The 26,966-nt window shown below is 38.1% G+C and overlaps 1 protein-coding gene across 5 annotated transcripts in view; it reads right to left on the bottom strand.

The window, feature by feature from the left end:
• The window catches only part of lrp1aa (low density lipoprotein receptor-related protein 1Aa), a 192,062-nt gene that overhangs the window by 154,494 nt on the left and 10,602 nt on the right, over positions 1-26,966 (bottom strand). For all 5 annotated transcript variants that reach the window (XM_079857280.1, XM_079857281.1, XM_079857282.1 and 2 more), the window contains exon 2: positions 11,590-11,712. In XM_079857280.1, the coding sequence (XP_079713406.1) occupies positions 11,590-11,712 (123 nt within the window). The remainder of the gene's footprint in view (positions 1-11,589; positions 11,713-26,966) is intronic.

Genomic DNA, 26,966 nt, shown 5'->3' with positions numbered 1-26,966 from the left:
AAAACTAAAATGATCGTGAGACTGTAAAAAATGATTGTGATTTTAACGGTCAAAGACTGTATAAATGCTACAGTGAAAAACTGTTAATTGGCTAAGAGAAAGTTTCCTTACTATATACGGTAAACAACTGTGATAGATCTAACGGTACATTTAATGTAATTTTACTGTAAAATACCGTTACATTTACAGTTTTTGGAAGTGAAAAAGAACAAGTCATTGTATAATTTACAGTGAAAAAACGTAAATTGACATTCCCACAATTCCCTGCACGACACTTCACATTTGTTGCGTTTTTGTTGCAATAACTATGTTTCTTCATAGTTTTCTTAGTTTTTTCTAATCAGTTATGACATTAGGGTTTTATGTTACATTTAATGTTGTTAAATTAATGTTTATTGTATTTTAAAAATTTCACGTGTGTTACCATGATGGTGTTTAGTGTTTGTATGAATGACACTGTGCAGCTTCTATATATTAATATTAACTTTCTTGTGAAAGAGCTGTTTGTGATGAGCTTTAATTCATCATGTGATTTTCATCTCCACTGTGATTGCTGGTTGCCATTGTATTACTATGGTACAAAACAGATATAAATACTTCAATAGGTCAGTAAATTAACATTATATCAGATAATTAAATACGATTTATTACTGTAAATTTAAGTAAAGTCTGTAAAATCTAAAATGTTGCTACCGTATTTTTTATGGTAAATTTCTGGCAAAGCTGCCGGTATTTTACCGTAAATTTAACAGATTTCACAGTGTACAAACATATTGAGTGTTATGTTTTAATAAACTGACTTTTGACATCTGACGATAAAAGGATGATAATTATTTTCTTCTTAAAGGCGTGTTACTGTTCTCATCTCATTGAAGCCCAGGACCGGTGGTACAAAGCTGTTTATTGTGTAGTGTTGTCGGCAGAGGAAAGCACAGCAGCTGCAGTGGGCACAGCGACAGACTTCACCGCTAGCCATGGCATCTTTCACAAAAGACACAGTGAAATCCAGACACGTAAATAAATAAACCTCTTTCATGGGGCAGATCTTCAATGATCTGACACATCTGCACTGAGGAATCCACAAACAGAGCACGTTTCCACACACATCCCACTTGATATAAGTGGTGTATTTCTGTTGAAATTCTGTCATCATCTCAACAAGACTTTCTGTCTTCAACGGAACACAAAATAACATGTTCAAAGAATGTCTGAGCTACTTTTTCCTAATAATGAAGGCATGAAACAATTTAAACAACTATAACAACAACTATACACGTATAAAATGCATGAAGACACGTTGCCTCTGGTGTGACGTTACTGACACCAACACTCTGGAAAATAAAGGTTCTTTATTGGCATCTATTGTTCCATGCAGAATCTTTAACACTCATTAAACCTTTCCAATGAACAAATGGTGTAAAAATGTTCTTTGAATTGTTAAAATGCGTACTGAAAGGTTCTTTGGGGAACCCAAAATGTTTGGCATTGTTGTGAAAAGTCCCTTTTGGAAACTTGATTTGTGGGTTTGTGTCTCACAACTGAATGTAACACAAGTTTAAATTCATGCATTTGTGAATCAGATTTGATAGCAATGGCGAATATTTCCAGAAAAACTCGGCTCCTCGAGTGGCTTCTAAAGACTTGGAATATAGTGCTCACGTTGCATGTACTTTTATGTTATTTTATGCTGTATTTTCTGTCCTTATAGCTTGACAGTAACTGGTCATCAAATACGTTCATTGTATGGAAAAGAGCAGCTCAGAGATTCTTCAAAACATCCTTTGTGTTCCACGGAAGAATGAAAATCCTACTGGTTTGAGTAATCCTACTGGTTTGAGTAATCCTACTGGTTTGACAGAAATCTTTTGAGAGCTGTGGAACATTTATTAAAGCAGGGAGTTTGACGTCACATCGGCTCTCAAAGTATTAAGAAAAGACTGTCTAATTTTGATGCAAAGAGCGTAAAGGAGCTTCAATAGCCTGTAGCGCAGCTAAAATAGAGAACGCTGAAGACTAGGGTGTCAGTTGTCTATGTGTGTTGAGAGAGAGAGAGAGAGAGAAGTTTGAGCCGAGAAAAGCAGATCATGAAAAAACAGCAGTTTTCCTCCATTCCTCTGGACGGGGTTTTAATGACTTCCAGACTGAAGGCAGTTCTCCTTCTCCTCTCCTCCTCTTACGGAGCGGATTCAGCCTTACCCAACACTTCTGAAAGCCACGCCAGCTCTTTAGAGAAAGATAAATTATTTCAAAGCATGTAATTGGTTGTGACGGTGAAGTACAAACATTCCTTAAGTCCTAATGCTGCTTCGTGAACTGTGGCATTGTTTTCCAGGGCCAGATTTCAAGTAGCAAGTTAATTCTAATTACGTCTCTCCCCTTCCCCCGCTCGCCTCATGATAAACTGACGCCACGCTATTTGCTTAGCGCGTTTCTATTAGGCGGCCCTGTCAGAAAGGGTGAGATACTTCACACTCGCGTACTTCACACACACACCGCGAGTCGAAAACTTTCACCCCAACCTGAGATTTGAAGCTGTTGTTAAATTGATCTTCACTTTCTTGCATTTAAATGATTGTAAATCACGTGCAGTGCTTTAGGTTACTTTTTTTTTCCCAATAGTTGTTTGCCTACTATAGATTAGTATTTTCATTCTGAATTCTGAACATATTATTCTTGTATTGATCCATTTATGATGTCTATTGTCCATCTGTTTGTCTATTGTATCTTTTAGTATCATATACTCATATTCAGGTCTTCTATTCTACTCTAAAAAAGGAACGTCTATTTGTGGGCTATGCTATGTTTTGTTTGTTTTCTGCTCAGTGTGGTCTCCTGTCTAATATGTTATCTTATTAGGGCCCAAGCCCTGAAAGGGCGAAGGCCCTATTGTTTCCGTAAGGATTATTAGGGCCCAAGCCCTGAAAGGGCGAAGGCCCTATTGTTTCCGTAAGGATTATTTTTTTTTTTTTTCTTCATTATTTTTTTTTTTGCCTTTTTGACACTTTTGGGGCCCTTAACATGCTCAAAAACTCTTGAAATTTTGCACACACGTCAGAACCCGCGGCCATCAGGGCCGGGCTGAAGCTGGTACCGTGGCGTGGCAGGGGGGCTCGACGGCGCCCCCTGGAATGGGGTCCGAAAACTTGGTCCATAAATCAAACACGCTTGCATGTAATAATATGAAACTCAGTACACATATAGATCTCATCGGGCCGAACAACTTTCGTGCTCTAAGTTTTACAAAAGCCCAACAGGAAGTCGGTTATTATACGTTGTTTGGAAAACGCATACAATGGAATGTGAAATACTCCTCCTAGGGATTTCATCCGATCGCCACCAAACTCGGTGAGAATAAAGTCAAGACATTGAGGATGAATTCTTGCGAACAGATTTTTGATATCTCGAACGGTTTGGCCGTGGCGAGGAAACTAATTTATGGCGAATAATGGGACACAGGAAGTGTGTTATAACTTCTGCATACATTGACTGATCTTGATGAAACTTCAGCAGTGTATTCGTTGTAAGAGGCCGATCACATGGATGTGACTATTGTGAGTCAAAGTTATAGCGCCACCAACTGGCAGCAGGAAGTGTGTCACTTTCAAAATGCTTTGAAGTCACCCTCTTACTTTTACCCGATTTGCTTCAAACTTTATGTGTATAATGTAAACACACGGCAGATGTAGACCTGTGAAAGGATTATTGATATCTTAGATACTGTTGCCGTGGCAACGCATCAAATTTTAATATTCTTTTCGGATGCGTTTGAAACTCTTAGCATGCTTGAAATTGGATGAAACTCGACAGACACATAACACTTATTAGCCAGTAGACATGTGAAAAGTTTCAGAAACGGGCGTGGCAGGGGGGCTCAACAGCGCCCTCTTGAACAGGGTCTGAAAACTTGGTCCATATATCAAACACGCTTGCATGAATTAATATGAAACTCGGTACACATATAGATTTCATCGGGCTGAACAACTTTCCCTCTGTCAAGTTTCACGCCAGCCCAACAGGAAGTCGGCTATTATGGGTTGTTTGGAAAACGCTTGCTGTGGAATGTGATGTACTCCTCCTAGAGAATTCATTCAATCACCTCCAAACTCAGTCAGCATGAAGTCAAGACATTGAGAATGCTAAATTGCGGACGGATTTTTGATATCTCGAACGGTTTGGCCGTGGCGAGGAAACAAATTTATGGCGAGAAAAGAGAGGAGACGAAGTGTTATAACTTCTGCATACATTAACTGATCTTGATGAAACTTTAGCAGTGTGTTCGTGGTAAGAGGCAGATCAGATGGATGTAACTATCGTGAGTCAAAGTTATAGCGCCACCAACTGGCAGCAGGAAGTGTGTCACTTTCAACATGCGTTTGACAAAAGTGGGTGGGTTAGTTTTACCAACAGTTACAAAAATCAGTACATATATTGGTCTCACCGAGCCGGACAACTTTCTAATTTACAGTTATTAGCTCAGAGCAAAAGGAAGTCAGATATTTTGGTTTGAATGTGGATTTTTTGGATATTTCAGACTCTGAGTTTTTAGCTACTCTTCCTAACTGGTTTATTTTATTCACACCAAACTTTTTCAAAATGATAAAGATACATTAAAGATGCTAAATTGTGAACGGATATTAAACATCTCAAACGGTTTTGCTATAGTGAGGGACTAAAGTAAAGTAACACTTAAAGCCTCATCTTCTAAAAATGTAATTAAACACCATTTATTTCTATATAAAAGTATAAAAATATCACAACTAAACCCGTTTTATTCTTTTTTTTTCAATTTAATAAATATTTATAAGTTTAAAAATAGTAATTGTACTATTTAGTCCCATAAAAGTCAAGTCATACATAGGGCTATACTGCCCTCTTGTGTTAAAAATCAGGTAGGCCTATTGTATCTACTTAAAAATATACTAGGTATGTGACGGTGAGAATATTTTACCACCGGTTAATCGACGTGTGACACCGCTGGGGGCTTTTGAATCGCCAACTTAAAAACGAAAGTAAAATATGTTCGTCCACACTGACATTGATAGTGGTTGAGCGAGCGTTTCAAATTAATTCCTATGGAAGTAGGAATTAACTGAAAAAGTTCACTCTGTTCTGCTCGTTCCTCGCCGTGGATGTGCACCGTTATGAATGCCCGTGCAGCCATGAGCATTTTAGTTTAATTTTAAAATTAGAGCCTTTCGGGGGTTGATTGCTTGAAATTATTTTACAAAAGCACAATGTTGTGTTTTATTGCGACTGTACACAAATATAAGTTAACACTTTGCAGTTTGAATGTCGTCCTGTATAATGACGGAGTATGTTTTTATGTGTCCACTGTTCAAACGCGCCCACGCCACACACACACACCCACACACACACGGTTTACTATCTTTTTGGGGACTCTCCATAGATTTAATGATTTTTATACTGTACAAACTGTATATTTTATATCCTTACACTAACCCTACCCCTAAACCTACCCATCACTGAAAACTTTCTGCATTTTTACATTTCCAAAAAAACTCATTCTGTATGAAGCTTGTTTACCCATGGGGACCTCTATTTAGGTCCCCACTGTGATACGAGTCCCCATGAGTCTGTGTGCATTCAGGTTAAAGTCCCCACCGGGACAGAAAAACATGAACACACACACACACACACACACACACACACACACACACACACACACACACACACACACACACACACACACACACACACACACTAGCATTGCAATCTTGACATTGCAGCCTGTTCATTATAGACTTAATAAAATATAATAATAAAATGGTCAACCTAACATATAAAGATTACACTGCTCTAAATAGTCAGTAGTACAATTCGTACAATCACAGTAAGCACCGCTCCACTGTGCATTTTCCAAGGACATTTTTGCGCATGTGAAGAGGATCATTTTTCCCTTCGATATTGGAACGTGAGTGAAGTACAAAGCATATAATAAACAATAGTTTAGCATCCAAAAAAAGGTCATTATATATATATATATATTTTTTTTTTTTTTTTTTTAAGTGACAAGACAAAGAATATTACTTGTCTGATATATATATATATATATATATATATATATATATATATATATATATATAAATATAGCTGCGAGCAGCGATGGAGGGCCCAAGCCGGTGACACCGCCACCCCGGTGCCTTTAGTGTAACTAAAGGCACCAGGTTGGCGGTGCCACCGGCTTGGGCCCGCAATCGCTGCTCGCAGCTATATTTTTTTTTTTTTTTCTTCATTATTTTTTTTTTTGCCTTTTTGACACTTTTGGGGCCCTTAACATGCTCAAAAACTCTTGAAATTTTGCACACACGTCAGAACCCGCGGCCATCAGGGCCGGGCTGAAGCTGGTACCGTGGCGTGGCAGGGGGGCTCGACGGCGCCCCCTGGAATGGGGTCCGAAAACTTGGTCCATAAATCAAACACGCTTGCATGTAATAATATGAAACTCAGTACACATATAGATCTCATCGGGCCGAACAACTTTCGTGCTCTAAGTTTTACAAAAGCCCAACAGGAAGTCGGTTATTATACGTTGTTTGGAAAACGCATACAATGGAATGTGAAATACTCCTCCTAGGGATTTCATCCGATCGCCACCAAACTCGGTGAGAATAAAGTCAAGACATTGAGGATGAATTCTTGCGAACAGATTTTTGATATCTCGAACGGTTTGGCCGTGGCGAGGAAACTAATTTATGGCGAATAATGGGACACAGGAAGTGTGTTATAACTTCTGCATACATTGACTGATCTTGATGAAACTTCAGCAGTGTATTCGTTGTAAGAGGCCGATCACATGGATGTGACTATTGTGAGTCAAAGTTATAGCGCCACCAACTGGCAGCAGGAAGTGTGTCACTTTCAAAATGCTTTGAAGTCACCCTCTTACTTTTACCCGATTTGCTTCAAACTTTATGTGTATAATGTAAACACACGGCAGATGTAGACCTGTGAAAGGATTATTGATATCTTAGATACTGTTGCCGTGGCAACGCATCAAATTTTAATATTCTTTTCGGATGCGTTTGAAACTCTTAGCATGCTTGAAATTGGATGAAACTCGACAGACACATAACACTTATTAGCCAGTAGACATGTGAAAAGTTTCAGAAACGGGCGTGGCAGGGGGGCTCAACAGCGCCCTCTTGAACAGGGTCTGAAAACTTGGTCCATATATCAAACACGCTTGCATGAATTAATATGAAACTCGGTACACATATAGATTTCATCGGGCTGAACAACTTTCCCTCTGTCAAGTTTCACGCCAGCCCAACAGGAAGTCGGCTATTATGGGTTGTTTGGAAAACGCTTGCTGTGGAATGTGATGTACTCCTCCTAGAGAATTCATTCAATCACCTCCAAACTCAGTCAGCATGAAGTCAAGACATTGAGAATGCTAAATTGCGGACGGATTTTTGATATCTCGAACGGTTTGGCCGTGGCGAGGAAACAAATTTATGGCGAGAAAAGAGAGGAGACGAAGTGTTATAACTTCTGCATACATTAACTGATCTTGATGAAACTTTAGCAGTGTGTTCGTGGTAAGAGGCAGATCAGATGGATGTAACTATCGTGAGTCAAAGTTATAGCGCCACCAACTGGCAGCAGGAAGTGTGTCACTTTCAACATGCGTTTGACAAAAGTGGGTGGGTTAGTTTTACCAACAGTTACAAAAATCAGTACATATATTGGTCTCACCGAGCCGGACAACTTTCTAATTTACAGTTATTAGCTCAGAGCAAAAGGAAGTCAGATATTTTGGTTTGAATGTGGATTTTTTGGATATTTCAGACTCTGAGTTTTTAGCTACTCTTCCTAACTGGTTTATTTTATTCACACCAAACTTTTTCAAAATGATAAAGATACATTAAAGATGCTAAATTGTGAACGGATATTAAACATCTCAAACGGTTTTGCTATAGTGAGGGACTAAAGTAAAGTAACACTTAAAGCCTCATCTTCTAAAAATGTAATTAAACACCATTTATTTCTATATAAAAGTATAAAAATATCACAACTAAACCCGTTTTATTCTTTTTTTTTCAATTTAATAAATATTTATAAGTTTAAAAATAGTAATTGTACTATTTAGTCCCATAAAAGTCAAGTCATACATAGGGCTATACTGCCCTCTTGTGTTAAAAATCAGGTAGGCCTATTGTATCTACTTAAAAATATACTAGGTATGTGACGGTGAGAATATTTTACCACCGGTTAATCGACGTGTGACACCGCTGGGGGCTTTTGAATCGCCAACTTAAAAACGAAAGTAAAATATGTTCGTCCACACTGACATTGATAGTGGTTGAGCGAGCGTTTCAAATTAATTCCTATGGAAGTAGGAATTAACTGAAAAAGTTCACTCTGTTCTGCTCGTTCCTCGCCGTGGATGTGCACCGTTATGAATGCCCGTGCAGCCATGAGCATTTTAGTTTAATTTTAAAATTAGAGCCTTTCGGGGGTTGATTGCTTGAAATTATTTTACAAAAGCACAATGTTGTGTTTTATTGCGACTGTACACAAATATAAGTTAACACTTTGCAGTTTGAATGTCGTCCTGTATAATGACGGAGTATGTTTTTATGTGTCCACTGTTCAAACGCGCCCACGCCACACACACACACCCACCCACACACACACGGTTTACTATCTTTTTGGGGACTCTCCATAGATTTAATGATTTTTATACTGTACAAACTGTATATTTTATATCCTTACACTAACCCTACCCCTAAACCTACCCATCACTGAAAACTTTCTGCATTTTTACATTTCCAAAAAAACTCATTCTGTATGAAGCTTGTTTACCCATGGGGACCTCTATTTAGGTCCCCACTGTGATACGAGTCCCCATGAGTCTGTGTGCATTCAGGTTAAAGTCCCCACCGGGACAGAAAAACATGAACACACACACACACACACACACACACACACACACACACACACACACACACACACACACACACACACACACACACACACACACACACAAGCATTGCAATCTTGACATTGCAGCCTGTTCATTATAGACTTAATAAAATATAATAATAAAATGGTCAACCTAACATATAAAGATTACACTGCTCTAAATAGTCAGTAGTACAATTCGTACAATCACAGTAAGCACCGCTCCACTGTGAATTTTCCAAGGACATTTTTGCGCATGTGAAGAGGATCATTTTTCCCTTCGATATTGGAACGTGAGTGAAGTACAAAGCATATAATAAACAATAGTTTAGCATCCAAAAAAAGGTCATTATATATATATATATATATATTTTTTTTTTTTTTTTTTAAGTGACAAGACAAAGAATATTACTTGTCTGATATATATATATATATATATATATATATATATATATATATATATATATATATATATATATATATATATATATAAATATAGCTGCGAGCAGCGATGGAGGGCCCAAGCCGGTGACACCGCCACCCCGGTGCCTTTAGTGTAACTAAAGGCACCAGGTTGGCGGTGCCACCGGCTTGGGCCCGCAATCGCTGCTCGCAGCTATATTTTATATTAAGTTTCAGATGAGATGGTTGTCTTACCTGGAATTAAGGTACAGCTGTATTTGCGTAAGGTTTGGACAGGATGGAAATACTTATTTGGCCATTTCTGCTTCTTAGGGCCGGTTCACGCAGAAAGCGTTTTCGCTTTGAAAAACGCGAGACACGGGCAGTGGAATGGGGAAAAAGCGTAAAGTCTCAAGTCGCGTCTTAAAATTGTAACTTATTTTAACTTGAGTGCCTCATTTTTAGAGCGTAGTGTCATGTGCGAGATCAACGGTCATACGTGTCCGTCTAGTGCGTGTTTGCATTGAAAAATAAAGTAGCGCAGTGGAATGGAAAAACGTAATTTTCCGGTACAGGATGAGAGCTTATTAATTCCGAAAACGATTATTTATTTGTGCTAATTATTATTTTATTATAATAATTATTACATATATCATATATTAATTTATTAACTCTTTGTTAGTTTAATTTTAGTTTTTCATTTTTGTTGAAATCTCTATTTTGTTTCAGTTTACGAAAATGTTTTTTGACCAATAGTTTTAGTCTAAAGGCCCGTTCACACCAAGGACGATAACTATAAAGATAACGATAAAGATATAATTCTAAAAATCGTTCTCCATATTAAAGAATAACAGAGTTCACACCACAACTATAACGATAAAGATATGAGGAACGATATCGTTGGGATCACTTTCAGAACGATTTTTTTCCAGCTGTCGAACGAGAAAACACTGACAGCCAATCAGAATCCATTCTAATTTAAAGGTCTCGCGCATTTAAAATGGATCTGGATCATCCGGGCGCACGCGTGCTTAGAATAAAAAGACCGTTATCGGTCGTTGGTGTGGACGCATATATAGTTATCTTTATCGTTATCTTTATAGTTATCGTGCTTGGTGTGAACGGGCCTTTAGTTTCAGTTTTCGTTTACGAAAATAACCTTGCTATAGACATCGGAACAAGACAGAATCTAACCGGACCGGGACTGAAAAACTTCCTACGGGATTTTGCAGGTGGAAACGGGACAAATCGTGCAAGTTATGGGAATGAGCTGAATAAAATAACATATTTTTGGCAGGAGCAGTACAGAATTGACCAAAGTGGGACTGAAAGTCCATCTCGCGCAGACCTCTAGGTTGTGATAAACACAAGCTCAAGATATTTTCATGACATTGAATACATCAGTAAAACCCCCTTTTAGTTGTCTTGAAAAAGGCGGTTGCTAATAAGTGTGTAAATGTTAATCATCAACAGGGAAACTCATCTACTCACTAGTCGTTTCATTTTACAGCCTAATTGTGTTTATAATCAGGCTCTTGCTCACTATTTCATTTATAGCCTACGTTCAATATAAAATGACTAAAAATTAGCCAATTCAAACATATTATGTTGGAAAATTCTCTTATATTTCTGTCAGATTGGGGCAAACAAACCAGTTTCAGTGGGAACATAGATAATAAAAAGAGGTTGTTCGTCAACTGATGGCATGTCAGCTTTGTTGATTATAATGGTGATCTAGGTTTGTCGCATTGCACCCAATGTAGAAAATAGGAAAACAGATACTCGCTGTGTCCTCATAAAAACTCACCATAAACAGATATAAGAAAGGCCACAAGAAGTCAATGTCATTGGAACTGATCAGACTAAACAAGCAGAGCAAAAGAACATGTGCTTCAGGTCAAAGTCATCTGGGAAACAGAATGACCACTCAGAGAAACCAAACAGCGATACGTCCTATCAGAAACACATAACAGCTGCGCACAGTCCACAGTCTGAGATTTCATTCAGATCTTCATCTCAAATCACTGCATTTCTATGAAAAAACGAAACAAAAAAGCTCCAAATGACGAAGGAAGAAACAGAAAGTCTTCCAGCTGGGACTCAAACCGAGGATATATTGAAGGGATAATGTGATGCTACAGTGATTACCTGTACATACTGCAGCAATTACTTGCAGACCCTGCAGGACTATCAGTGTACTCAAGGTTTAAGATGCGAATAAAGCCATAGATCAGCGGGTGTCAGAGAAACAGTGATACGTACAGACATCTGTGGCTTCGTCCGATCCGTCCGGGCAATCCTTCTCCCCGTCACACCGCCAGCCTTTAGAGATACACGTCACCTGATCCCTGCAAACAAACTGCTTGGGGCTGCAGGTTTTTGGAGCTGCAAAAAAGAAGAGCCAAAACAAATGATGTTAACAATGCATTCTGCTATTAGCACTGGTGAATTATTACTTGTCAGGGGGGAAAAAGCATATATGTGACACACGTGTGTCCAAAATCCACTGGGATCAGAGAGCCCGTATGAATGTTTGTGGTCTGGACAGTGTTTGACAGTGTACGAGGACGCCAAGTTTTGTCAGTTTACTGCTAGTTTCTTATGTCTATTTCAAAACAAAATTCTCGCAGCCGAGCCTATCTGCCCGCCAGACTGTTTTCCCCAGCCAGGCCATTTCCTCTACAAGGCCAATGTCTGACTCCTGCTGGCTTTACTCTTTCTGTTCTGGTCCAATAGAGTTCAAAACAGACAAACAAACAAAAAAAGTAACATAATAAAAGTCAATGGGCCCTATTTTAACGATCTGAAATGCAAGTATCAAATGTGAAAGGCAAGTAACTTTGTGGGCGGATCTCGGCGCTGTTGCTATTATACCGGCGGGATAAATGACTCTTGCGCCCGACGCAAATCTAAAATGAATTGGTATGAAGTAGCTTCATTACTCATAGTTGTGGTTTGGGTCGTAACGTGAAATAAACCAATCAGAGCATCATCTCACATTCCCTTTAAGAGCAGGCGCGCTTGTTCCATGGCAGATTGCTATTATAACGGCGGATTTGCCAGACGCGCGCCAGGAGCGGTTCACAGCCGAGGAGACCGACGTTCTCGTCAGGGCCGTAAAACACAGAGAAGTGACATTGGGGATGGAGAAACCCACCCAAATTAGCTTCGGTTAAACAGGTGTATGATAATTTGGGTAAATGTGTAAGCTAGATTTATGCCTATTTTTTCATGGACACAACAATGATTTCCCTCGTGTGGAATATTTTTCCTTGTAATAATGTATGGTTTGCAAAATGTGAACTGCTGCTTCTGTGTAGATGAGAGAAGCAAAGTGAATGTGCGTTGTGCACACGTGCATACATTATGGCCAAACATGCGCCCTTAAAATAGCATCTGAATAATGCGCACTGACTTTAGACGAGGTTTCTCCTGGTCAGTGGCGGAATTGTTTTCTGAAACTGCAAAATAGCACCAGGGAACGTTTGCGCCGGAACACGCCTCCTCTATTCACTGAACCGCCCCCGGGAGCGCAAGTTCATTCCCTAATTTACCGACGTGCGTCTGTGGAGGGAAAAGTCCGCTGTGCGCGGGTGCAAAATAGGAATGATACATGCGTCGGTGTACAAAGTCAATTGCGCTGGGTGCAAGATAGGACCCAATGTCCGATTATACTGACATCTGCTGATAAAGATGCAATACCAATAGTTTGCTGGTAATGTCTCGAGCTTTTGTGCTGTATGATTTGAATTTTCTTATTCTGTTGAATGCTTAAAGGGATATTTCACCAAAATATGAAAATTCTGTCATGATTTTCTTACCCTCAAGTTGTTCCAAACCTGTATGAACACAACAGAAGATATTTCGAAGAATGTAGGTAATAGTTGATGGGCTCCAATGACTTTCATAGTATTTTTTTTCCATACCATGGAAGTAAATGGAGCCCATCAACTGTTTGGTTACCGATATTATTCAAAATATCTTCTTGTACAATAGTGTAGAGCCATTTCGCATTTTACATTTCAAATAAAAAAAAAGCTACAAATGACTTCAAACTAACACCCCCATTAAAACTTTTTCTTCTTTTCTCCATACAAATCCATGCAAAAATGACCCATTATTTGTTGACGTGTCGAGAATCAGCTCTCATAGGTACAGTCAGGGAGGAGAATGCAATCAGTTTAGTTTAAGTGTACAACATGACCGAAGTCTGAGCAAGCTGCGAGCTTCAGTATTGTATGTACACTTGACTTTAGAATACATTCCTGAGTTAAGATTTCTACAAAACCCAGACTGACAAAAATTGTTTTGCAGACTGTCATAAAGATGTCAAGCACCCAGTCGTGTATTTTTGTAATACATTGTAAAATAATGATTAATGTCAGAGTTGGTTTCGTTCAAGGTTTAGTACTTATTAATGAAGAAATGTTTGAAATGCCTAATGGAGAAAATGAATGGAAAAGAGTATTTCCAGTAATCAGGGCACTGGAAACGGGGGTTGTGAGTGTGGAGCTCTTTCCCGCTCTCTCCTGACTGTGTGTTTCGAGTCAGACCAGCGTTCCTCGGCACATCCAGGTCAGTGTTCCCACACCAGTGCCAGTGATGCAATGAGTCTAGAGGCCATCAAAGGACATCTTGTTCTGATTTGGCTGCGAAAGGTGCGAAAATGTGGCCGCTATTCATTGGTTGACTATTTGGAATCAAGTGCGAATTCATTTCAGACCACCTTCTCAAAAGCTCTCTAAAAGCCTCAAGTCAGCTCTCTGCACCGCACCTCTAGACACAAACATCAAGACAAGCAGAGCTGACTGTCAACTGAAGTTATCACTGAAGAGAAGAGAAGAGAAGAGAAGAGAAGAGAAGAGAAGAGAAGAGAAGAGAAGAGAAGAGAAGAGAAGAGAAGAGAAGAGAAGAGAAGAGAAGAGAAGAGAAGAGAAGAGATGTCACTGCAAGAGGGAGGGGAAGTTACTTTAATTCAAGATTATGAGGCACATGAATTTAAAAAAAGATAAATGCACAGATAAATAATTTGCCTGTATATGTTTTAATGATGCCTCATCTGCATCATTCTTAAATGTTTTGTATTGTTTTATATTTATATATGTATCTGTACTGTGTTGTCTCTATGGACCTCTGTGTCTTGAATAAAGTTGATTGATTGAATTTATAATAAACTGCAATATCCCATAAAAAAAACAAGAATTGATATAAATTGAATATAAACAATATCACACGAGCAAAAGCTCTGTTTTCCCAAATATCAGCACGTTTGCAAATGTGAAATTAATTTTATACAACAATTCAATAAACAATAAGATAACCGGCTATAAGGCGACTTACATTTTAGACACAATATTGTCTGTTTTGCCTCTATTTTGACAACAAAAATAGTTCCAAACAAGAGCCATGTCTCTGAGCAACGGTTTCATTTTCGTTACTGAATAAATCCACATTTGGACAAATTGTTGTAATGAATGACTCAATGACACACTCACTCCCTTCAGCTTTGTCCCTGAATGAATCAGCCATTTTAAATTAATCATTTGACACAATGATTCAATGACTAACTCGTTAAGACAATGATTTGCCGCCACCTACTGGCGGTTTTAGTATTTCATTTTAGCTAAGGGACTGAAGGATGAAGATTGGATGCTGTTTTTGTTTCCGGTCGCGATTGTATCAATAGTTCTGGTCAAACAGATAGAATGCGTTTATAAATAGACTATTAAAAGCGAAATATGAGATAACATTGTAAATATAACAGAAATAAAGTAATTGCAGTCGCATTGCATACAATGTTTTTGTCTGTCTTTTTTTTCCTCTGGGGGGGAAGAGGCGCTGACTGTTTCTTTAAAACGGGCCTGTGAATTGCAAAGGCTCCCTCTGTTAACAATATTACATGAAATGTATGATATGCTGAAAAAAAATGCCACAACTAAGATTCTGACAAGTTTTTATTACATCCACCAGCGGCAGTGCCCATGATCTCCACCAGAGGGCACTCCTCCCGACTCCCTTGCTTTCCCATCATAAACTTCAATTCCCATAATCCATTGTCTGGACTTATTATTGTTTGATCACTTCCACCTGTGTTTCATTATCTCGTTAAACTCTGCCATCATAAGTCCTGTGTTTTCAGTCATTCTTTGCGAAGTCTTGTATGTTCAGTGTTACACTGCAATTCTGAGCCTTTGTATCCTGGTTGCCCGGGTCTTATTTTTGATCTTCTGCCTATTGTCCTGGATTTCCCTGTTTACCTGTGTTTTCTGCCCTGGTGTTTATCATCTGGATTATCTGCACGGTGTTTTGACCAATTGCCTGTTACGTGGATTGCGATTCTGGATTGCCCAATAAAGCTCGATTTGGATCCTCACCCAGTTTTAACTTTCAAAAATGTTAGTGGTAGGAAATAAATATTAATCTGCACATTTTTCAACAGACCCTAGAATGTTAGAATCACTGAGGTAACAGTGATTCTGTTTCTCTTTAAGGTGACCACACTGACACTGTGTTTATTTATTTTTTACACTGTACATATTTTCTTAAACAAGTTTGACCAGTGGTTATTTCAGCGCATTCCTGGGCTGCAAAGACATGAAGGGCGTCTTTATGTGGCTTTCTGACTGTGAGGAAAAAGTGCACACATATTCCCATTCACTACTGCAAAACTAAAGACCTTACACTACTATTAAGACGTACAGTAAACGATCAAAGAACATCTTAAAAATTCTATTTTACTATTATTATTATCACAGTTCTGAGTACATGCTCTTTAAAAGTCCCCCTGTGGTGAAAAGCTTTTAATGTTGTTTATGTGTCTATGTGATGTTTTTAATATGCTTTAAGACAAAGCATGTGTAAATTCATAAGTCGACAGCATTGTTGAGTATTTCCTCCTTAAAACTGCAGTGAACCAAAGACAGTCTCAAAAACACGCTTTGAAATCGCTGGTGTTTCTGACGTCACAAACTACCTTGTAACCAATCAGATCAACGTGTGATCGTCAACCAGTGGATCTCTGAGCTGAGTGAGTGGAGGCGGGGCTCATTTGCATATTCATAGAACCGCGCAAACTAAATGAGGCAAGGGTGTCAAGTTACATTCAAGCTATTTTAAAGCATTAAGGAAGTTTTTTCCAAGGAAAAAAACGTTTAAATATGTCATTTTGGTGATCAAAGATTAGTTTTAAGGGATAGAACTATTGACTGCAGGAGGACTTTAACACCATCAATTGATTTACTTCATTTGTTCTTTCGTCTGGCTAATTTTACCTCAGTGATTCTAACATTCTCTGCACATACTAACTGCGGTACTTGGATCCACACACTAAGGCCCTAAAGGAGTCGGCATACGCACTGCTGAAGTCGACTGCAGCTTTAATGAGCATTTACATGGCGTCATAAATCAGGGATTATAACCAACAGCAGCCGTCCGTGGATAAGAGGTTATCTGACACACTTCACTTACACACATCTTTAGAGAGCCTGACTCATTAATGAGGTTAAATAAACCTTCAACAAAAAATGTGAAAGTTCTCAACACTCTCTTTGGTCTATCGTTGATTCTCTGTTATATTATTGGAATATTCTGACACAGTTCAAATGTTAATATAACACTATAAATGACTGTTCACACCAAGGATAACTATAACGATACAGATATAGTTTTAAAAATAGCTCTAAATGTAAAAGAACCTCTGTAAATACTCTACTAATAATAATTTTCTTTATGCACAATATAATGTTATTTTTTTGTCTTACAATATTGGGCTGACACCTTCAGTATTTTGAGGTTAAAGAAGCAATGCTCATATGGTAGAACTCAAGCAACGAGTACATGCAAATACAGAAATGCTCTTACTAATACTGAAAATAAAGATAGAATTAAGCTAAAGTAAAGTAACCTCAATTAAGACAAAGACATTCATCACAAAAGAAACACTGAATTATTCTTGAAGATGAGCAATGATTATCTCATCGAGTCACTAAAGTAGGTGAACAGTGAATAATACTGTGAGTAATAGGCTGTAGTTTGCAGACGGTATGCGACTGTAATTACATTACGAATATAGAAAATTGGATCTGAGCAAAGGAAAAGAACAATAAAGAAGCGAATAATAGTTTAAGAAGAGAACAAATGGAGTGTCGGAGACTCGAGGGGCGCAGGGAAATCTCACACATGCGATCAATCAGGGATGAGAGCCATTCAGAAATGAACTGAGAATGTCTTTTAATTCACAGTTTCATTCCTGAACTTGAACTGAGGGAGCAAACAGGATGCAGAAGTCCTATTCAATAAGGCCTGCAATTCATAGACATTTACATAAACTGCTGTGTGTCATTTTAATTAGAAAAAAAGTTTGCTTGGTCTTACTGGATATGAGTCTTATTCAAAGTCTCATCACTTGTTCTTACTCTAAAACAACGTTTGTTTTTAGGAATTTATTCACATAACTTATTTACAGGGATTCAGTCTCTCTCTCTTCATCAGATTGCAGATAAAGTCCTAATTGTTAGTGATTTTAATGTAGATAACGAAAAAGATGCATTGGGATTGGCATTTAAAGGGGGGGTGAATTGCTGTTTCATGCATACTGAGTTTTTTACACTGTTAAAGAGTTGGATTCCCATGCTAAACATGGACAAAGTTTCAAAAGTTAAGTTGTACGTTTGAAGGAGTATTTTTGTTCCAAAAATACTCCTTCCGGTTTGTCACAAGTTTCGGAAAGTTTTTTTCGAGTATGGCTCTGTCTTACGTAAGATAGAGCGGAATTTCCTTATATGGGTCCTAAGGGCACTTCTGCCGGAAGAACCGCGGCCGCGCGCGCACTCGTAGACTAGAGAGAGAAGAGAGCGAAAGCAGTACGTTACCTCAAAGCGCACTGCCCGGCTTTTAGGGAAGTCAATGTCACCAAAGAAGTGTGTTTTTGGTTGGCAGGGCAAGACAACCCTGCACAGATTCCCAAAGAACCCAGCGTTAAGGGAATAGTGGATGGAGTTTGTTTTTTCGAAGCATCAACGGAGGTTGTGCACGACTCTTTGTTCCCTGCATTTCGACGATGATTGTTTTATAAACAAAGCCCAGATCGACTTATTTGCAGATCGTCTAATGCTTAAGGATCGAGCAGTCACGGTGAGTAAACTACTTCAAATGTCTCTCTGTGTTGTTGTTAGATCAGTTAGCACAGCTATAGCACACCGCCCACACGGCCCGCCCCCAGCCGCTCGTTTTTTTCCGGAAAGACTCGGTACAGTCAATCTTTCACTTATAAATATAATAAAACTAAAGACGTTTTGGAGATATGAAGGATGCAATACTACTCTATACAGATGGTGGTCAACCAGAATGAGACTTTTACCGCCGCCGTTCCCGCGGCGGCAAAATTGGGATGTGTATTTGCTGCCTTTTACCGCTGAGTGGCGCTGTAATCACAGACTTTGAAAAGTGTCAGTTTATTCTCTTTATGACGTAATCTGCCGCGGCAGTAATTTGAGCTGAGGTCACAGATAAATTCAAGATAAATATTGTGGTTAAACGAATTCAAATTCATTAAATTCAAACAAAGTAGACACACGTTAACATTGTGTGCCCAGTTTTTCTATAATTTAGAAAGGCTATGTCAATAGGTTACTTGTCATTTTCTTCGTGTTATTTTAATGTGTTTGTAGATTTATTAACTGAAACATAACAGTGAAATAAATTAAAATAATTTACCGTGAAATTAAAACATTTTCAGGACTTGCAGCTCCTAACCGATGTAGTCGGTTTAAGCATTCTTTGTTATATTCAGAACTAAATATAGCCTTACATGTTACAAACTTTTAAAACAGAGAAAATAGTAGACGTTGGCGATTCAGACGGTAGCTCTGTGGTCAAAGCATTAACAAGAGCCTCTCGGAGCTTCAAACGATCTGAGATCGAATCTCAGTGTAGCCGACAGTGTTTATGTTTTTCCGTTCTTGATGCTTAAATATGTATCTGTTTATTAAAGTCAATCATCTTGTTTAATTATCAATTGTACATTACAACATAAATTTGCTACATTCCCGCTGCAAAGACGATACATCTGATGAAGGAAGACTGTCAGTCGATCGCACCAGAAAATGAAGATGATGAAGCTCGTCTTTAATCTGCTAAATTATTTTTTTGTGTGTGTGTGAATCATTCACGAGATTGAGATGACTGACAGTGATACCCGGCCATATCAACGGAAGACATTTTTCAAAACAGATCGAACAAATCAGAAAAATACTTTCAATACAGTATTGCTTTCAATTAAAAAATAAACAATGAAAATGTAAAAGAAAAATAAAATTAATTAAGTTTGAAAACCCATCGCACATTTTAAGATATGAATAAAGTGTCGGGACAGTTTATTTATTTAAACAGAGTTGCATCGATAGAGTTTATTCCCTTTGTGATGCAAAATAAGAAACACAGAATCTTAGGCCTATTCTTGCAACATTTTAAATTTCTATTGTCAAAGAAATTGCAGCTAAATAAAAAAATTAAAACGGTACAAAACGGAAAAAGTTCAAAGCAACATAAATTAAGAACAGGCGTTTTTCTTTGCCTCTCTCGCGCTGGATATTTTTTTAGTAAGTTTGGTCTCCCTCACTGCGCGCGGCGGGTCTTTCTCGAAATTAAGCATTTCAGCGTAAAAAAACACCATACAGCTGATAATACTGTATATGTCGCTGTGTGTCATCCACACAAATCACGAAAGAAAAAACTGTAACAAATAGCTTTTGTTCCTTCAAAGATACAACATGCCTTGCTGAATTCACCTTACAATAAAACGAGGTGGGTCGCCAATAAAAGAGCTCTGTATCTGCTAAATTTAAATTGTTTGTGGAAAACCTATACAATCAATAAAACTACAATATATAATTTAATAAGATATAGGGCCTACTGTACATAGGCTATGGACTTTTGGAGATTTTGAGATTAAGCCTTAAAAGAATTTTGCCTTTGCCTGCTCATCAGGCTGGCTCCGACACCATGAAAGACGGAACATTAACACCTCTGTCCTGCACCCCCACGATAAAGCAAAGTATTGCCTTCTCCAAACCCCCCACAGGCTAGCTGAGTTTGCAAAACAAAACAAAGAGTTTGCCACTCGTCGTGCCAAACAAATTATAAACTTCAATATTTAATTCAAAACAATCTCAAAACGCTTTGTGACATTTTGAAAAGCCGTGGATGCATTACTGCCACTGGAACCATGAACGCAACAGAATACTGGTTCTGATTTTATTGTTTGTCGTTTAAACGTCATATATATGAATTATTATAGGCTACAGAAGTAAAGTCATTGTATAATATTTGTTCCTTAGTGTAAAATGGAAATGCATGGCGATTTTATTTTGTAAATAGGCAAAAAAAATGTTTTAGAAGACAAATCTCTCTGCATCAACAATAGACTATAAAATGCATTAATAGGCTAATATAAAAACACCAGTAGTCCAAGTTAGTTCGGGATTCGAACCCGTGTCATCTAAATGATCGTAACGTAAGTTCAACCACTCGGCCACTATTCACTCGTTGCGATATGGCCTAACGTTCCAGTGTGTGTTCGCTCACACGAGCGAGAAACGCTCTTCATTCAAATGAACGCGCCGCCGCATTTGTTGAACACTAATTCAACATGCCAGAATAAAACCTGGCTTTAGAACAATGCATAGTGCCACTCGTCGTGGTGTGCCAAAAAATTACAATAATTTAGTTTAATTTATTTCAGTGTTAATGTTTGAGTTAAAAAATCCTCTACAAATTAAATTAACCCAAAGTCGGCTATAAGAGTCCTTTAGGCTACGTAAAAAAGTAAAGGGCTTACAGTCTTAACATTTAGGCTACTTTGCTTAAATTCGATACATTTATTTTCAGTAGGGCCTAATACATTTGTAGGGATGTAATTTCAGTATGCTTCACCAACGCTATGTATTCAATTAAAGTTCCAAGAGGTCTGGTCTCTATATTTCCTTCCCAGCTGACACTAATATGCAAGTGCACAGCAAAAATCACAACTTGTGCTTGCTGCGAACGCAAGTTATTTAAGGTGTCTCAACTGTACACAGTCTACCCTACAGTGTGAATTCGTTACAAGGTTTCATTTAATTACATTAACGTGCAGCAATTTGTACAAATAGAGTCTATAGGCCTACTATACTGTTGTAGACATTAAATAATCTCATTTAGTATCATATTTGTTAAAATATTATAATGTTGTTTTTTCAATCTATGTTGAATATGAAAAGTGAACAGCATGAGTAAGATAAGATGCATTATATCGAGAGATGGATATGGAGTGGGTCAGACATGATTTTGACCACTTCATTAAGTTTTGTTTAGTAGAAACCTTTTTTTAAAGTGAATTTCGTTTTCTATAAATTGTATCTTAATTTTAATCATTTTTTCATCACCCAATTGTCTGGATTCAATAAGTAAGAGAAGCAAACAGACACTAATCATAGAGGCGCCCGTGAGGTCACTTGCATTGCACGTCAGCTGGAGCGCATCTCATCCTCCTAATTTAACGAAACTCAGCGTATGCCTCACACAGACATGATAAATACATCAAATACACAAAGCTTGAAATGTCTTCAAACGAAATAATTCAAAACGAAAAAGAAAAAGGCTACTCTCTGATTATGTCTTTGTGCATTTCTCTCTAGGTGCGTTCACTACAAATATGGCGATCGTCAACTTCATCTTTGCAGTCGACACTGTCAGAAAACACTAGTTCATTGATAAAAATCATATGAAGACAAGGCATATATTAAGTTATTTTAGCTGTTATGAGAAAAATAAATCTAACAAAACCTAAAATCTAAATCTAATAAATAAAAATAAAAAATATTAACGCCAATTCAACATGCCAGAATAAAACCTGATTTTTGAACAATGCGTAACGCCACTCGGCCTGGTGTGCAAAAACACTACATTTTAAACTTCAATGTTTAATTCAAAACAATCTCAAAACGCGTTGTGAATTTTTTTTAAAGCCTAGCCTATATACATTAAGGGCATTGAAACCAGGATCTTAACTAAAACGTGTTCCGCGTAATCTCTCAAAAATTATGCCACACTACTCCATGTAATTTTTTTTTTTTTAAGGACTGCTTTTGAAATCACTATAAATTACTGTGCAATTGTATCGCTCACGAGAGCTCTTCGTTTATCTAATTCCTCAATAGAATAGTAAAAATATTCAGCGTCATTGCTCCTAACATCGTCTCTATTTTTAACTTTTGATTCTATTTTTTTAGCTGTAAAATTGATTCTATCTTTGGTTCTATTCTGTTGTAGCCTAATAGGCCTATTTATATATATGAAAAATATGCCTATTATTTAACCCACTTACATTTTAAAATACGGCAATTGCTGCTGTTTTGCACAATGTCCCTTTGCGCCACCTGGCGGTCATTTCGGGAACGACTTTGAAATGCGGCTGGTTTATTTTCGCCGCGGTAATTTCGCCGCGGCGGCTGGCGCGGCGGTAATAGGCATTCTGGTTGACCACCATCTGTAGGTACTCAAGATTAACAGGAGATTGAGTGAAAATGAGCATTTCACCCCCCCTTTAAAGACATTCTGAACTCTATTGGAGTTAGATAGCACGTGTCAGGACCTACTCATTGTCGTAATCATACTCTAGATCTAATATTACCACACAAAATATGATTGACAATTAATATACAGTTAGGATTGGCGGTATGGTTCTGTTCTGGGCAAGAACTCCCTGTGCATCCGTGCAGCATAGCATGGATAAGAGCAGCAATAACCCCCCTTAGGGTAAACAGAACAGAACCAACATGAATGTATTGCAGATATCATTAATTCATTTTAGTGTACAACATAATTAGAGAATTTTAGTCTGAGAGGTGGAGCTGGGGATGGAGGAGGGTAATCAGCTCCTGAGAAACGCGATAGCTGCTGATAATACTGAAGGAGCTTATATATGTATACCGTGATAGGTGTCGTATTCCTATAGGAAGACGTGGGTCAGATGAGAGTCACCGATGCGAGTTGACTAACGTGACCTGCCAGAACTGATGCTACACTTGATATTAAAGGACCCCTATTATGGATTTTTGAAAATGACCTTTCATGTAGTGTGTAACAGCTCTAAGTGAATGAAAACATCCTGCAAAGTTTTAAATCTGAAAGTGCACCATATATAAAGTTATTGGGCCTCATTCATGAAACACGAGCAGAATTAATTTTTGTGTAAATCGTGTGTAAAGTGGTTCTGACATAAATTTTCGGATTCATTAAAATGTTCGTATTTTCCAAATGTTAGTTGGTACGAAAGAAATCTACACCTGCTCCCAGCCACGCGTAAATAGTGCGCTTAACATCCGAACGCTTTGCTCATTAATAAGGCTGCATTTTAATTCACCTTAATCGGGTACATATTTACACAGCATTTTGAAAAAATATTACATATAGTAATTACATACGGATTTTCTTTTTACTTTTATTATGAGAGCCAGTAATAGCATCTGCAAACAGAACACTTTAATCAAATAATTAATTGCTTTCAATAGGGCTGGGCAAACTAATAGCCCCTTAATTGTTACGGAAATTGTTTCCTATAAAATGGCCAAAATCAGGCATAACAAGAAACATTTACGATGGCTGATATAGCGCTTTTGCTAGATTTGGCAGATAGAGCGCTGCGCAAAAGGCGTATTTTCAGAGACCGCGCAGACTTACTTTCCGAGATTACTATGTACGCTTGAAAATAAAATGTGGCGTTTTGAATGAACTTCTGATAATAAAACTTCAATTTCTGCATCTGAGAAATTTCTCTTTTTCATTCGCTTTTGAGAAGACATGTTAAAATCCTTTGTTTGGTGTCATAATATGATGCCCATATATAGTTGTCAGTCGGATTTAATGGGCGGGATTTATGGTAATTGAGTGAGCGTGCACGCGCGTCCCATTTACGACTGATTGGAATGCATTAACACACACACACACATTTCACTATCACATCTGACGTTTACGAAGTATTTGTGAATCAGGAGAAGAGTTTTCGGGAAGGTCTCTTTACGCGCAAATCACTCACATATTTACTCGTATATTTACGAATGTTTCATGAATGAGACCAATTGTCTTTCAAAAGTAAGAGTCGACTCGGAGTCAGTGAAATTAATTGTTTTTCAAACGAGTCATAAGCCGTTTCGTTGTGACGTCAAGACGATACATTAGCATATTGCCCACCCACTTATTGCGCGCAGACACCAGGGAAAACTTGAACCTCAAACCGGCAGCTGATTCCTGTGGATACTGGATCATGTCGAGAAGACGCTGTGCTCTACAATGTGAAGGTAAGCCAGTTTCTTTTCACTGCCCAAGGACGAGCATGTGAAGAATCAGTGCTTTAAATTAATCTTAACCATGATACCACAGCAGTATAATCCTAAACTTTTGCTGTGTTCCCTTTATTTCACTGACGACTGCTTCTCAAATCTCAAGAGTTCAATGTAGGATTCACAAACCGCTTGCTCTTGAAAGATGGTGTTCAAAATACTTAGTTTTGAGTTTTATATTGTGTAGGTCTCCTGCTAACTGGCTAACTCACGTTATCACTGTCTTAAATACTTCTGCTAATCAGTTGTGGACCACTATTACCTATAACTGTGTCTATTAATGCAGATTGTCTGTCGTTCTCACTACTTTGAGGAAAGATTAATCATGGAGCAAGATTTGTTTTACCAGCATTTATGTTACACCAGTCATTCACATCAGTCATCCACGCTAGAGCTCGGCTAATGTATACATTGCATACATGCACTGTTATTGATACAGTTTCCACGTGTTCACTGCAATATATTACAAAAATACTCTGGAAATAAATTAGTACAAGTAAAATAATCGGTTTGTTGATGGACATGCACTTGTTAATGCTGAAGGTGAGGAATTACAGTTGCAACATCTCATAATGTCCCTCAAACGGAGTAGTGTATCACTGAGAAACGTCGATGGAGGTTCAGGTTCAATAACTAGTTCTTCCAATGTTTCATCATCGGACTTGCGCTCGCATTGATATGGTAAAATCAACGACATTGTTCGTTGCGTTTAGTTTTAGTTTACGCTGTAGGAAGTCTCAGGACTGACGTTGTTATGGCAATGGGCGTTTTTGTTTTCGATGCGCTCGCTGTACGCGCCGTGGCAAACCAATCACAAAAGACTGAGCTGTCTGGCCAATCAGAGCAGAGTAGCTCGCGGAAAGGAGGGATTTAGAGAGATTGATTCATCTGACGAGTCGTTTGAGAATCATTGAAAAATGTGGTGATGTGCAAATGTATATTATGAGGAAACTAAACAGTTTTTTTAACTTTGATGCATGTAAACCTATGTGTACTCCAAAACAACACTGGGAAACTTTAAAATAGCATAATAGGGGCACTTTAAAATTGTGGGATTATATGGTTTATTTAACTTATTACATTTCTGTAGAATTTGGCATAAGTGTTTTTATTTAAGATCATCACAGAAAATGACTAATATGAACGGCTAGTTAATATTGAGTGATTATTTTCAGCCCTCGCATCATTTTCTACCAGCGATCAGTCCATCTCTGCAGAGACAAATTCATCTTATTTAGCTCTGTCTCTTATAATGCTGGGCATTTGAATAGTCATGATACATTCACAATGATTTTGCTGGCAATATAAAATGAAGTAACATTTAACGTGCTTTTTATTAGGGCATTAAGTTTGCCAAAGATCATCAGATTAGATGCTTAGATTAAACACAGTTGTTTCATTTGACTTTCTCTTTAATCATAGTCCATCTGTTTGAATGATTCAAAACTGCTCATGTTCGTTGCACATGGCTTTATTATGTCTGAAAAAGATTATTTAAAGCCATTTAAGAGCAGAAACATTAAAGGGGTGATGAACTGAGATATCAAAGTTTCCTTGAGCTTTTGACATATAAGAGATCATCATACTATAATAATATCCTGTAAGTTTCAGAACTGAAAACTACCTTGTTAGTCCAATAAAAGCTTTTATAGACATCAGGCTCAGCAAACGACTCGTTTTTCAAAGTGGGGAACAATGACGTCAAAGAGGATAAAACACCGCCTCCACAAAAGAAGATCAACGCCTACTTCAACACGGCCTCTTTAGCCCCGCCCACCGATTCGCCCAAACATGCTAAATAACATAGGACGACATGATGATTGCTTACCGGATCGAGCTACTTCCAAGCAATAAACATGCTGTTGACTAAATATTGTGCAGTGCCTGTTTGTGGAAGAAGACAGTCTGCATAAGCTTCCTTCGGATTCCAGCATGGTTAAACTTTATTAAATCAGTCAATCACAATTTCCCGACGGATCTGCCAGCAACATGTAAGTAACCATGTGTATTCTATTGCCTGATCTGCGATCAGTTCTCTTAAAATCGTTCAATACTGTTTATGCATCAGCGACTAAACGATCAACTTCACATAATTTCTCGTAGTATTATGAAAATAATCTTTTTTTTAAACTGTTATTAAATTATATAGCCTACAGAAAGCGATCAAAGAACGATCCCTTTCGCCCAAGCTGTCAATCAAACAGCACAGCGCGAGCCGCGAGAGCTTATCTGGACACTTTCCAAACTCGTGATGAAATAATG

The sequence above is a fragment of the Squalius cephalus genome (genome assembly GCF_949319135.1).
Source record: "Squalius cephalus genome assembly, chromosome: 22".
NCBI classification, from domain to species: Eukaryota; Metazoa; Chordata; class Actinopteri; order Cypriniformes; family Leuciscidae; genus Squalius; species Squalius cephalus.
The sequence above is the reverse complement of the archived record's forward strand: the minus strand, read 5'-3'. Positions and strand labels throughout refer to the sequence as shown.